Genomic DNA, 13,709 nt, shown 5'->3' with positions numbered 1-13,709 from the left:
TTCTAGGATAGCCAGGGCTACCCAGAGAAATACTGTCTACCCTTGCCACCCCACCTCCCCCACAAAAAAATAAATAAAAAGAGAAAGAAAAGAACGATTTCGTAGAGGACACTTTTTTTGGTAGCTCAGGTTTTCCTCCATCTCCAGCAACCGGATCGCCTCAGCCTCCCAAGTACAGAGTGACAGGAATAGTCAGTTACTGTGTGTGGCTGCAGAAGCCTTTGTGGGACACAATCCGTTATTAGCTTTGTAATCTTGGGCATGTTACTGCCCAAATTAATTTTTCCCCATTCAAAATTTCTGACGCTGATCTGATTATGTTTTCGTTGTTTTGAGACATATCTTTCTGCATAGTCCTAGCCGTCCTCGCACTCACTGTGTAGATTAGGTTGGCCTTAAAACTCAGAGATCCTCCTGCCTCTGCCTCCAGAGTGGGGTCTTAAAGTCGTGTACTGCCACGCCTGGCATTGAGCTTGTTATAAGCAGTGCTAAATGCCTGTTAACTGGGACACCCAGAACTGGTAGGTCAGCTGTCAATTTACATTTCTAAGGCCATCTCCAAAAGATCAGAGAGAACCTCAGTTCCTATCTTTAAAGTGTTTCAGATTTTTAAAGGCGGATCCAGCTCGTAATGTAGGACACATGAAGTGCTTAACTGTAGATAATGCAATGACACTATATTAATTCCAATTGTTAAACGTGGTGACAGCCGTCAATGACAAACTATTAAACAAGGAGAAAGGAGGCAAAATGGAGGCCAGAGATTGAGGTGCCTAGGGCAAATTCTTTAACCTTTTTGATTGCAAAAGTAGGTTACCGTGCTTTCTACTAGGAGGGTAAATTGAGTAGTTTGAGAGCTTGGCTTCACGAAGTTCTCCAGAGTGCGTCACTCTCAAAGCCGAGTGATGGGAGTGAACCCTGCCTGGCCCGTGGTTTAGCGTGTCTGGGGCAGCTTAAGAAAATGGCGTTTGCTAGAGCTTCCCGAAAGCCTTCAGCTCAGTGGACTTGGGTTTTCTTGTGCCGTCACCAAGCTGTCGTCCCGCCCGCCGCCGCAGGGCTTCCACCCACGGCGAGGGGGAGCCGCCCGCCCATCCCGGCAGGGGTGACATTCGAGAGGTGCTGTGTAGGAGCGGTGAAGGGAAAACTCGAACGGTCCCGGGTGACGCGACACCCTCGCCCTCGCGCGTCTCAGCGCTGACACTTGTGGAGCTGCAAGGCTCCGCTAAAGCGTACCACCTAACGAGGAAAAGAAGCCTCTTGAGGAGGGCCAACATGGCGACCAACTCCACTTGGCACAGCCCGGTTCCCTCCTCACGAGGGGCGGCCCTCTAACGACTATTGGCCAAAGCTAGAGGCGGTGCCAGGCTGCTTTCGCTGCCTCATTGGCCTGAGTATCTGAGGGGGAAGCCTGTTCTCCTCTCCCCATTCCAAGTTCCAGCCTTCACCTTCTACTCGGCGTTTAATTGGCTGTTCATTCACGTCAATATGAGCCCTGTTCCGGTTCTTTTCAGTTGTTGTCCAATCAGAACTTTCTTAACTGCCCGCCTGAATTCTGATTGGTTTAGAAAGCTTGATCCTATCCTATTCCGGCCTATTTCTTACTCTTCTCCTAAACGGACTTTGCCCAGGCATGCCCAAGATTCTGGTTGGTCGTTGTCCTGTCTTTCTTACCTAATCTCCTCCTATCCCCACCGCTCACGGAGCCCGCCTGGTGGTTGACTGGTTTCTCTGCAAGTCCATCTTCTCATCCCGCCCATCACCACTTCCCGAGTCTCTAATTGGTTGTTAAAACTGAGAGGGCGGCCTTTCTGGGCGGAAACCAGGCACGCAACTTGGTCTTACACGCCTCAGAGAGAGAGCGAGTCTTGCCATTGGGTAGACTGCCCGCCTTTCCTCTGCAAGTCCCTCCTTTCTCCCTCCTTCATTGGGAGGGGCAGCAGATAAGGGGCGGGGACTAGGCCGGGCTTGTGGCGCGCTGCTCCCTCCTCCTTACCCCCCCCTCCCTGTCCGGTCCGGGTTCGCTTGCCTCGTCAGCGTCCGCGTTTTTCCCGGCCCCCCCCAACCCCCCCGGACAGGACCCCCTTGAGCTCGCCCCTCAGCTGCCACCATGAGCGGTAAGGATGAGTCCACTCCAAGCCTAGGGGTGGGAGGGGAGTGAGGGGGCGCGCGCGAGGGCCGACCGGGCGGTCCCCGCTGTGAGGGGGGGCGGGCGGGAGGCGGCGGCGGCGGCCTTGGTCCCGCCCGGGGCGGAGGGAAGGGAGGGAGAAGGGGCAGTGGCGGGGCCTCGGAGGAGGAGGGGGATGGGCTACCCGCCCCGGGGGAGGGGGCAGCGTGGCCTCGCCCGCCCCCTGCCCGCCCCGGCCACGGGGGACGGGCCTTACCCCCCACTACCCGGCCGGCCGCCTGAGGCTCCTCCTGTCGGGGGCTGGCGCCGCGGGGGCGGCCCGACCAGTGCAGGCCCCGCCTGGGCCAACCGCCTCCCCGGTCCGCCCTCCGGTCCCAGCCTGCCCCAGGCCCTCCCCCGCACCCCCGTAAATTTCCCTTCCCCCATCCGACCCGCCCTTGCCACGCCCCTAACCCCGAAACCGCCCCTTCCTTCTATGGCCCGGCCCCTCAGCCCCAAACCTGGGTTCTAAGCCCTAAACCATTTTAGCCTCTTACCTGCCCTCCTCAGATGTTTCCTCACCTCCCCTTACAATTTACCCTTTCTCGGCCCCTTCCTGTTTTTGTTTACACTTAATCTGTCTCCATCTCTTTTAGTCCTAATTTTAGCCCACTTTCCACCCACCTATGTGTTGGGTCTCCTTTTCCTTCCAGGATGCTTTTTTGTTTTTCTTTTTGAGATAGGGTCTATGTGGTACTCGTAGTAACTCGAAGTTACTATGCAGACCTCAAACTTTTAGCTACCTAGTTGCCTGCCTCTTCCTCCTGAGTGCTGGGATTAGAGTGTGCCATCACTAGGCCCCACTTTTTTTTTTTTTTTTTTTTTAATTTCGGAGACATTGCTCTCAAATTCCCTCAAAAGTGCTGTTTGCATTGAGATCAGTTCTTACTCTGTAGGTCTGGCAGACCTAGAACCACCTGGCTCATCCTTCCAAGTCTTGGGATTATAGGTGTGAGTCACCATGCCTGGCTTCCAAAGCAATTTTTGAGTCATTTCTGGGGTTAATTTATGCCTGGGAAAATAGTGACCTGTCTTGGACACCATTAAGCCATGTGCCTGCTCTGCATGCCTATGGCTTTGGCATCTCAGTTTACTGTGTAACTGAGAATTTCTTTGAACTCTTGTCTCCACTTCCAAAATACTGGGATTTTAGGCCTACCACCATAACTAGCTGTATCTGGCTAATACCTTTAAAAAAAAACATTTTATTAGTCATTGCTGGTGGTCAAAACGTTAATTTTAAATCTTAATGTTTTTCCTCCTCCACTTAACTTATTTGTTTTGTAATTATTTTTAGACCAAGATCACTCAATGGATGAAGTGACAGCTGTGAAGATTGAAAAAGGTGTTGGTGGCAATAACGGGGGTAGCGGTAACGGTGGTGGTGCCGCCTTTTCTCAGACTCGAAGCAGCAGCACAGGCAGTAGCAGCAGCAGTGGTGGCGGAGGAGGGCAGGTGAGTGATCAAAGATGGGGAAGGTATTGGAAGGGTATAAGTATTCTTAGAAACCTCCTTAACCAAAAACTCTGGGAGAAAGTACAGTAGGGAAGTACACACAGAAAGATAGGTGATCTAGAGGGTCCCCAAATAGGAAAGTTGGAACAGTACACAGAAGTTAGCATTTTGTTTCTGGTTTTTGCTCTTTATATGCCTGCATTGTTGCTGTTTGTCTGTTGAATACTGCCCCCTAGGCCAGCTATTGGGTGCCACTAACTCCTTTCCTCTCTTCTGGCCAGGAATCCCAGCCATCTCCTTTGGCTCTGCTGGCAGCAACCTGCAGCAGAATTGAGTCACCCAATGAGAACAGCAACAACTCCCAGGGTCCGAGTCAGTCAGGGGGCACAGGTGAACTTGACCTCACAGCCACACAACTTTCACAGGGTGCCAATGGCTGGCAGATCATCTCTTCCTCCTCTGGGGCTACCCCTACCTCAAAGGAACAGAGTGGCAACAGTACCAATGGCAGCAATGGCAGTGAGTCTTCCAAGAACCGCACAGTCTCTGGTGGGCAGTATGTTGTGGCTGCTACCCCCAACTTACAGAACCAGCAAGTTCTGACAGGTCTACCTGGAGTAATGCCTAATATTCAGTATCAAGTAATCCCACAGTTCCAGACTGTTGATGGGCAACAGCTGCAGTTTGCTGCCACTGGGGCCCAAGTGCAGCAGGATGGTTCTGGTCAAATACAGATCATACCAGGTGCAAATCAACAGATCATCACAAATAGAGGAAGTGGGGGCAACATTATTGCTGCTATGCCAAATCTACTCCAGCAAGCTGTCCCCCTCCAAGGCCTTGCTAATAATGTGCTCTCAGGACAGACTCAGTATGTGACCAATGTACCAGTGGCCCTGAATGGGAACATCACCTTGCTACCTGTCAACAGCGTTTCTGCAGCTACCCTGACTCCCAGCTCTCAGGCAGGCACGATCAGCAGCTCTGGATCCCAGGAGAGTGGCTCACAGCCTGTCACCTCAGGGACTGCCATCAGTTCTGCCAGCTTGGTGTCATCACAAGCCAGTTCCAGCTCCTTTTTCACCAATGCCAACAGCTATTCAACAACTACCACCACCAGCAACATGGGAATTATGAACTTTACCAGCAGCGGATCATCAGGGACTAGTTCTCAAGGCCAGACATCCCAGAGAGTTGGTGGGCTGCAAGGGTCTGATTCTCTAAACATCCAGCAGAACCAGACATCAGGAGGATCACTGCAAGGAAGTCAGCAAAAAGAGGGAGAGCAAAGTCAGCAGACACAGCAACAACAAATTCTTATTCAGCCTCAGCTAGTTCAAGGTGGACAAGCTCTTCAGGCCCTCCAAGCAGCACCATTGTCGGGACAGACCTTCACAACTCAAGCTATTTCCCAGGAAACCCTCCAGAACCTCCAGCTTCAGGCTGTTCAAAACTCTGGCCCCATCATCATTCGGACACCAACCGTGGGGCCCAATGGACAGGTCAGTTGGCAGACCCTTCAGCTGCAGAACCTTCAAGTTCAGAACCCACAAGCCCAGACAATCACCTTGGCCCCTATGCAGGGTGTTTCCTTGGGGCAGACTAGCAGCAGCAATACCACCCTTACACCCATTGCCTCAGCTGCCTCCATTCCTGCTGGCACAGTCACTGTGAATGCTGCTCAACTGTCCTCCATGCCAGGCCTCCAGACCATTAACCTCAGTGCATTGGGTACTTCAGGGATCCAGGTGCACCAGCTTCCAGGCCTGCCTTTGGCTATAGCAAACACCCCAGGTAAGACATCGGTTCTTTGCACTAATCCCAGACTAATGCTTCCCTGATACTACTGAGTGTAAAGGGGGAAGTGGAACTCTGAGATGTTTCCTTAAGGCTAAACACCCAAGCAAGTGTAAAATATTTCAGTCAGGATAGTTGGAGCTGAATTAATGTCTTCTTAGTTGATCTGATGAGAAAGAAGCACTCCTGAGTAATGCCCTGTGGACTCTACTTCCTGTTGTCTTGGACCACAAACTAAAGCTTGGTTGCTTTCTACATAGGATCAGGTAGTAAATGTTTTAGGCCTTGAGATCCATGTGTATTCTCATAGTTCATATTCTCTATGGTTTTCCCCTCACCCAGCAGTGACAGGGATTAAATTTATGGCCTTCTGAATCTTATGTAGTTGTTATACCTCTAACCCCGTAGTTTGCAATTTGTTTTCAGAAACCCTTTTAAGAATGTAAAAATGGATCCTAATGTGATGGTACGTGCCTTAATCCTAGCACTCAGGAGGCAGAGGCAGGTGGATCTCTGTGACCTCAAGTCCAGCTTGATCTATATAGTTCTAGGACAGCCAGGATGGTAGAGACTCTGTCTCAAAACAAGGATTGTAGAATAGAGATTGGAGAGATAGAAAGTTTAGCAGTTAAAGTGGCTGCTCTTCTAAAGGATCTGGATTGAATTCTAAGAAGACCCAGCTCCTCCCTTGGCTGGCCTACTTGGTCATTGTATGAATGTGGCTCAGGATTGTATATTTAGGTAACATACATAAAATAAAAATAAGATCTAAGATAACTAGAATGTGAAACCAAGGCTAGGATTGATGCTCAGTGGTAGAGTGCTTCATGTGTCTAGACTTTGGATTCATGTTCAGCACCATACAAAAAATTATTTTTCTGAGTAGCTTTGGGTGTCTGTAGACCATGGCTTCTGACTTAGAGACCTGCCTGCTTCTGCCTTCCAAGTGAGTGTGGGGATTAAAGGCGTGCACCAATGTCATCCTTTAAGGAATGGGAGGTTTATTTTGGTTGGCAGTTTTATCTGATTAAAGTGTTGAATTAACTCCCATCTTGGTGGAGAAGGCATTGCCACTGAGGTAGCACCTGCTTCCCAAGAGTCAGGAGCAGGAGGCAGCAAGTAGTTCCTCAACATTTTGGTTCAGGAACCTAGTTCTGACCAAGTAGGTTACAGAGTGCGATGATTCAACTTGAACAGTTTTCTCATGAGTTGTAACTCATAATTGAGGGGGAAATGGCTTAATGGATTCCAGAAAGATTTTTTTCCCTAAAATGTCGTTTATACGTATGTGTTGATATCTGTGTATTTATGCAGTTTGGATGGGTGGGTGCCCCAGGAGGCTGGGAGAGGTCATCTGATTTCCTGAGGCTGGAATTCAGGCGTTTGTGAGCCACCTGATGTGTATGGGTAGGGACCCATACTCTGGCCTTCTGAAAGAGCAGCCAGTGCTTTTAACCACTGAGCCGTCTCTCTAGCCTCAGAAAGATTTTCAACTAAGTGAGCTTCTGGTTTTTATTTGTTTTAGGGAGTTGTTTGTGTTTTGTTTTTGTATTGTATATTTGTTTGAGGCAGACTCTTACTAAGAGACCCTGGCTATCCTGGAGCTCTCTATGTAGACCACACCAGCCTTGAGCTTACAGAGATCTGCTTGTCTGTCTCCTAGTGCTGGAATTAGAGGTGTGCAATAGCATACCTGATTTTCCTAGTTGATCTTTAACACCCTACCTTCTGTGCAAACCGAGTAACCATTGGATATATAGATATGGTGACCACTTGTTGTAATTCCACAACATGGGAGGCTGTGTAGGAGAATCATGAGTTCAAAGGCCAGCTAGTTGCTAGGTAGTAGTGGCTCATGCCTTTAATCCCAATATTTGGGAGGTAGAGGCAGGTCCATTTCTTGAGTTTGAGGCTACTAGCCTAATTACAGAGTGAGTTCCAGGACAGCCAGGGCTACACAGAGAAACCCTGTCTCTAACACCCTACCACCACCACCAAAAACAAACACACACAAAAAACGATCAAAGCTAACAAACTGCTGGCTATTTAGGGAGGCCTTGTCTCAAAAAACAAAAACAAAAAACACCCTACTAAAACCAACAATAAGATTTAGAGAGCCAAGAGTCAGAACCATAAGATAAAAATGAAAGGCTTTTTAGAATTTGTCATTTTAGAGTATATCATGAGGCTGATTATCGTCGATCCTTGTAATCTCAGCACTCAAGGGAGGCCAAGGTGAAAGGATCAGTGCTGCTGGTTTGAGCTACGCGTATTGATTCCTTGTCTACTCTCCAACTGTTTTTTAAAAACTACCATGTAGGTCAACATGGAACTAATATATTTTGGGGATGGGGCACAGGCTTATACTCTGTATCCCAGGATAACTTTTTTTTGTTTTAGATTTATTTTATTTATATGAGTACACTGTAGCTGTTTTCAGACACACCAGAAGAGGGCATCTGGTCCCCATTACAGATGGTGTGAGCCCCCATGTGGTTGCTAGGAATTGAACTCAGGACCTCTGGAAGAGCAGTCAGTGCCCTTAACCACTGAGCCATCTCTCCATCCCCCGGGATACCTTATTACAATGGTTCCAGCTAGTAATTTGGATCCTTTTGATTTCTAAAAGGTTTGTAACTTAGGCTCTAGAAAACAGTTGTGAAGCCTTTCCATTGCTCAGTCATGCTTTGGGGGAAGTTTGCCATTTTATATGTTATAGGACAGGGCTATCTAGTGGTCAGGACAGCTTTGTACAATTGATTCTCTTTCACCTGTATGTAGGTAACTCCAGGTGTTGAGCTCAGGTGGTCAAGGCTTTACTGAGCAGCATTTTGACCTGGAAAGCCATTTTGTAAGTTAAGATTGTTTTCTTGATATATGCTTTTGAAGATATATTTTAAGACTTGTATGGGTTTTTTTGTTGTTTTTTTGTTTGTTTTTGTTTTGTTTTTTTTGGAGCTGGGGACTGAACCCAGGGCCTTGTGCTTGAGATTTGTATGTTTTATGTATATGAGTACACTGTAGCTATCTTCAGACACAATAGAATAGGGCATCAGATCCCATTACAGATGGTTGTGAGCCACCATGTGGTTGCTGGGAATTGAACGCAGGACCTCTGGAAGAGCAGTCAGTGCTCTTAACCACTGAGCCATCTCTCCAGCCCTAGTATGTCTCTTCAGCCCCCAGTTTTATTTTTCTTAAAGACCAGGTCTCTCACTATGTAGCTGCAGGGCACCTTGACCTTGTGATCTTATTACTGCAGCTCCAAGTAAAATCTCCACCTGGTTTTACTAGATGTTGCTGGGTATTCATGAGACCCAGAGTCTCATGAATATTCGGCAAGCAAGCACTCTCCAACTGAACTACATTTTTTGTTGTTAAACTGGTCATGATTGTACCTCCTCCCGCCCTCCCCCCCTTTTTTTTGTTCAAAATGTTATAGTTCCCTAGAGACTTGTAGGTGTTGTAACAAAATATCTTATTTTACCCTCTTTTCTGATACAGTAATTTATGCATTCTAAAACTCAAACATTAATAATTTTATCCTTTTCACAGTATAGTATAGTAGAAATTCCATTGAATGTGAAACCATCTTACTGAGTTAATCTTAGAAACTACAGCTTTGGGCCAAGTTTGGTGGCTCATAACTTTTAATTACTCTGAAGATAGAGACAGACAAAGGGCTACATATAAAGTAAGACCCTGTCTTTTAAAAAAAGAGAGAGAGCCAGGCTATCGTGGCTCAACACTTTAATCCCAGCAGAAGCAGGTGGATCTCTGAGTTCCAGGACAACCACGGATATACAGGAAAATCTTGTCTGGAAAAATCAAACACTGTAGAGAGGGAAGGACAGGGAGAGAACTGTAGGGTGTTTCATTTTCAGTCTGTTTACATTACTTTTAAAAAACGCTTATGGTTTTCTGTTGATCTTTACTCTTTACTTTTGTGGTAAAAGCAAAGGCAAAAATCTAGAACTGAGATAAAACCCCTACTTCCGTGTCCCATATTTTTCACGCTTTTGCCCCTGGCAGGTGGAAGTGAGGGAAGGGTCCACCCTGTTAACTGAGATTAGTTTCCAAAAGTGAAATTATATGTAAGTTCCTAGAGTTATTTTTGTCTTAAATAACTCATAGCCTTTTTCTTTTTTTAATCAGTACCTGTTCCTTTTTATAAGAAAGCCTGTTCTGTCATTCTCTCAAACTTCATATCTCTCCCGCCACAGTCAAACCCTGAAACTTGCCTTGAGTGTGCATGGGGACAGCTTTGAAACATGGAATGTGGTTGGCTTCTTGGGAGTTCTAATAGTGCAGAGCTGGGCTTTGGCATGAGAATAGAACAGATAATCTTGATGTTTACAATTCACTTGTGAAAATTTTAGGCACTAAAAATAAAAATTCTACATCTGCTAAGTTTCATTGGGGTCAGGAACATGTTTTGACTCAGTTAAGTTGAATGTGATACTGGTGTTGGTTTGCCAGCAGTTTCACTGAAATTGGAGTCAGATTGCTTAGACCTAATTTGCTAAAAGTTTTGTTTTTGACTAGTGCATGTGAGCATTAGAAATCATCAAGCTTAGATTATAAAAATGTTTTTAAAGTATGTTTTCCCATGAGATTTAGTCTTCTTTTGTTGTTTGGACTGGCTTGGTACTATGGAATCCAGGCTGGCTTCAAACTTGTGACAATCCTCTTGCCTCAGCCAATGAGTGTTTACAGATAAGAGCACCCACATTTATCCAGAATTTGCACTTTGTGCAAAAGCTCATATGAGAAACATTTTGGTTTTAAGGTAGTGTAGCGTATCAAGTGAAACATGTTACTGAATCTTTAATACACTTGTTTATTGAAGCGATGGTCCTTTTTTTTTTTTTTTAAGATTTTTATTTTATGTGTATGAGTGCTCTATTTGTACCTTCATGCCAGAAGAGGGCATCAGATCATGTTACAGTTGGTTGTGAGCCACCATGTGGTTGCTGGGAGTTGAACTCAGAACAGATGAGCCATCTCTCCAGCTCCTCACTGAGTTTCAAAGCAATAAATGTGCTCATATTTAAAGAACTTCTCTTTAAACAGAAGTCATCATTTAAAAAGTACCATCTCAGGGTACCATCCAAAGCACTTGGGAGACTTTGGAGTTCAAAATCATTTTCAGCTGTATTGATAGTGAATTCGAGACTAGTCCTTATTTTCAATAACAGCAAAACTCAAATAAACAAACAAAAATCTGTGAATAGAATTTTTCTGTTTTGAAGACCTGAAAATATCTATGGTTTCCTTTTTATTCTCTTTTCTCTCCTTCTATCTCTAGGGTGTTATAAACCCAAGTTGACCTCTAGCTGATTTTCAACTCCTGATCTTATTGCTTCAACTTCGAAAGTTGCTGTGATTATGGGTGTGTCCACTATACCCAATGAAAACTGTTACTTGTTAAAAATTATTTGTTATTTTTATTTTATGTGCATTGGTGTTTTGTGTGTTTCTATGTGGATGTTAGATCCCCTGGAACTGGAATTATATTTGTAAGCTACTAGATGGGTGATGAGAAATGAACCCAGGTCCTTGGAAGAGTAGCCACTAGCCTTTAACAACCAAGGCATCTCTCCAGTCCCCTCTGTAAAAAGCTTTTAAGTGAATCTTGGAGAATTGTTTACAAATCTTGATTATAACTTGAAATTTTTATTTTATTAATATTTTATTAATCTGTGAGTTGTTTATAGAAACTGGACAACATTACTTGTTATACAAGTTTGGATTTGCATATCTAATTTTTGTGTATCTAACATCTTACCTATGTGCAAAAGAAATGATAGCTGAACTACTTTGAAGTTTTTTTAAAGAGGAAATATCTAGGTCACAACAAGATTTGCCCTTTTTTAATATTTATTTTTAGTATTTTATATGTATGAGTATTATGAGTATGTGCATCTGTATACCACATGTGTACTTGGTGCTTGAAGAAGTGGTGAGCCTCCATATAGATTCTGGTCTTTTAAAACAGCAAGAGCCCTTAACTAATTAACCATCTTTCCATCCCCCTGCAATTTGCTTTTTTTTTTTTTTTTTTTTTTTTTTTCTACTTCCTGTTTTGAGTTTTTTAATTCTCCCAACGTTTTGCTTTTTTTTTTTTTTTTTTTTTTTTTTTTTTTTTTTTATTTATCCCTTTATTATATATAAGTACACTGTGCTGTCTTCAGACACACCAGAAGAGGGCATCGGATCTCTTTACAGATGGTTGTGAGCCACCATGTAGTTGCTGGGAATTGAACTCAGAACCTCTGGAAGAGTAGTCGGGTGCTCTTAACCGCTGAGCCATCTCTCCAGCCCCATAAAAAACATCTATTGGCCATCTGTATTTCTTCTCACTGTTTAGTTTAGCCACTTTTTTTTTTCTTTTTATTTTTTTCGAGGCTGGGGACCGAACCCAGGACCTTGTGCTTCTCCTAGGCAAGCGCTCTACCACTGAGCCAAATCCCCAACCCCGCAATTTGCTTTTTAAGAGATGAAGGGACTGGAGAGATGGTTCAGTGGTTAGAGCACCTTTTTTTTTTAAAAAAAAAAAAAAAAGATGAAGGAACTTAGAGCTGGCTGGGGTGGTGCACAATTTTTTTTTTTTTTTTTTTCGGAGCTGGGGACCGAACCCAGGGCCTTGTGCTTGCTAGGCAAGCGCTCTACCACTGAGCTAAATCCCCAACTCCAGGTGCACACCTTTAATCATAGTACTTGGGAAGCAGGTAAATCTCTGAGTTTGAGGTCAGCCTGGTCTGGGGTTTGGGGAAAGGAAGGGAGAATGATGAGGAACTTATTTTTAAGTTCCTATCTTTTCTCACTTAGCCCTCCTCTTCCTATAATATTGAACATGAAAATCCAATAAAGATAACCTGTTTTTTGTTTAAGGAGACCTCTTTTTTTTTTTTTTTTTTTTTTTTTTTTAACTATTTCCTCCTCTTTTCCAGAATTATTTATTTAATGTACATGAGTACACTGTAACTATGTTCAGATACACCAGAAGAGGGCCTCATCCCATTACAGATGGTTGTGAGCCACCATGTGGTTGTGGGTATTGAACTCAGGACCTCTGGAAGAACAGTCAGTGCTCTTAACCACTGAGCCATCTCTCCAGCCCATTGTTTTTGTTTTTTAAGACATGATCTCTATATAGCCCTGGCTGTCCTGAGCTTACTCTGTAGACCAACTCAAAAAGATCTGCTTACCTCTGACTCCCTACCCTTGGATTAAAGCATGTATGTATGTATCTGATGTGATCTGTTTTCTTCACACTTTCCTCCCCCACCCTACCCCCACCCTACCCCCTTAATGGGTATGGGTGTTTACCTGCATGTACGCCTGTACACTTATTAAATACTGGTGCCCACAGATGCCAGAAGAGTTTCAAGTCTCTCAGAACTAGAATTGGCTTCCTTGTCAGGCAGATCTTTGGCCCTCTGTCCACAAAAGCTTTTAATGAGTTTTTTCTAAAGGACTTAATGATGTATCACGATGCTTCTGATGAAGGCAGGGTATATTATTAGAGCCAGTGAAGTATTGTTCAGAGATATTGAGCTCTGCATGCCCTAAGAATGTACCTAGAGAAAAATTAGAGAGTATGAATGGAAAAATGGCAGTTTTCTTTGGTACATTTTGGAAGTTCAGTTTAGATGTATTTTAAGTTTCAGGGTTTTTTTTTTGTTTTATTTAAGATTTAATTATTTTGGGGGATTGGAGCAATGGTTCAGATGTTAAAGAGCACCAGCTGCTTTTCCAGAGGATCTGGGTTCAGTTCTTAGCACTCACATTGCAACTCCATTATTCCAGTTCTGGGCTATCTGACACTCTCACACGGACATAACATGCAGGCAAAACACCAATACACATTTAAAAAAGAAAAAAAAAATTCTTTTATTCTGTATGTCTCAGCACCATGTGCATATAGTGCTCACAGAAGCCAAACTGGAGTTAAAGATGTGAGAAATCATGTAGATACTTGGAAACCAGCCTGAGTCCTCACAAAAGTAGGCAGTTTTTTTAAAGAATCTCTTTAGCCTCTAAAGTTTGGTTCTTTAAGCCTCCATGTTATAGCTGCTAAAATGTTGGAGCTTTAAAACCTAGAATAGTTCACTTGAATATTTCTGTTTGTGTACTTGTTTTTGAGACAGGATTTTATTATGTAGCTCATACTGGCATCAGTGGTTATCCTCTTGCCTCAGTGTCTCAAGTCCTGGAAATAGTTCACTTTATTCTCTATATAGACAAGGCTGGTCTTGAACTCACAAAGAACTGCCTGCCTCTGCCTTCC

General features: G+C 44.5%; 1 protein-coding gene across 2 annotated transcripts in view; it reads left to right on the top strand.

The window, feature by feature from the left end:
* Nucleotides 1-2,011: 2,011 nt before the first annotated feature.
* Nucleotides 2,012-13,709, top strand: part of Sp1 (Sp1 transcription factor) — a 28,646-nt gene continuing 16,948 nt past the window's right edge. The window contains exons 1-3 of one of the 2 annotated variants that reach the window (XM_032884632.1): nucleotides 2,012-2,114; nucleotides 3,462-3,619; nucleotides 4,045-5,413. In XM_032884632.1, the coding sequence (XP_032740523.1) occupies nucleotides 2,108-2,114; nucleotides 3,462-3,619; nucleotides 4,045-5,413 (1,534 nt within the window). In that variant the 5' untranslated portion in view covers nucleotides 2,012-2,107. Of the gene's footprint in view, nucleotides 2,115-3,461; nucleotides 3,620-3,900; nucleotides 5,414-13,709 lie in introns of both variants that reach the window. The other variant, XM_032884625.1, reaches the window with a different exon arrangement.

The sequence above is a fragment of the Rattus rattus genome, chromosome 1 (genome assembly GCF_011064425.1).
Source record: "Rattus rattus isolate New Zealand chromosome 1, Rrattus_CSIRO_v1, whole genome shotgun sequence".
Lineage (NCBI taxonomy): Eukaryota > Metazoa > Chordata > Mammalia > Rodentia > Muridae > Rattus > Rattus rattus.
Note: the sequence above shows the minus strand (reverse complement) of the source record. Positions and strands in the feature narration are given on the sequence as shown.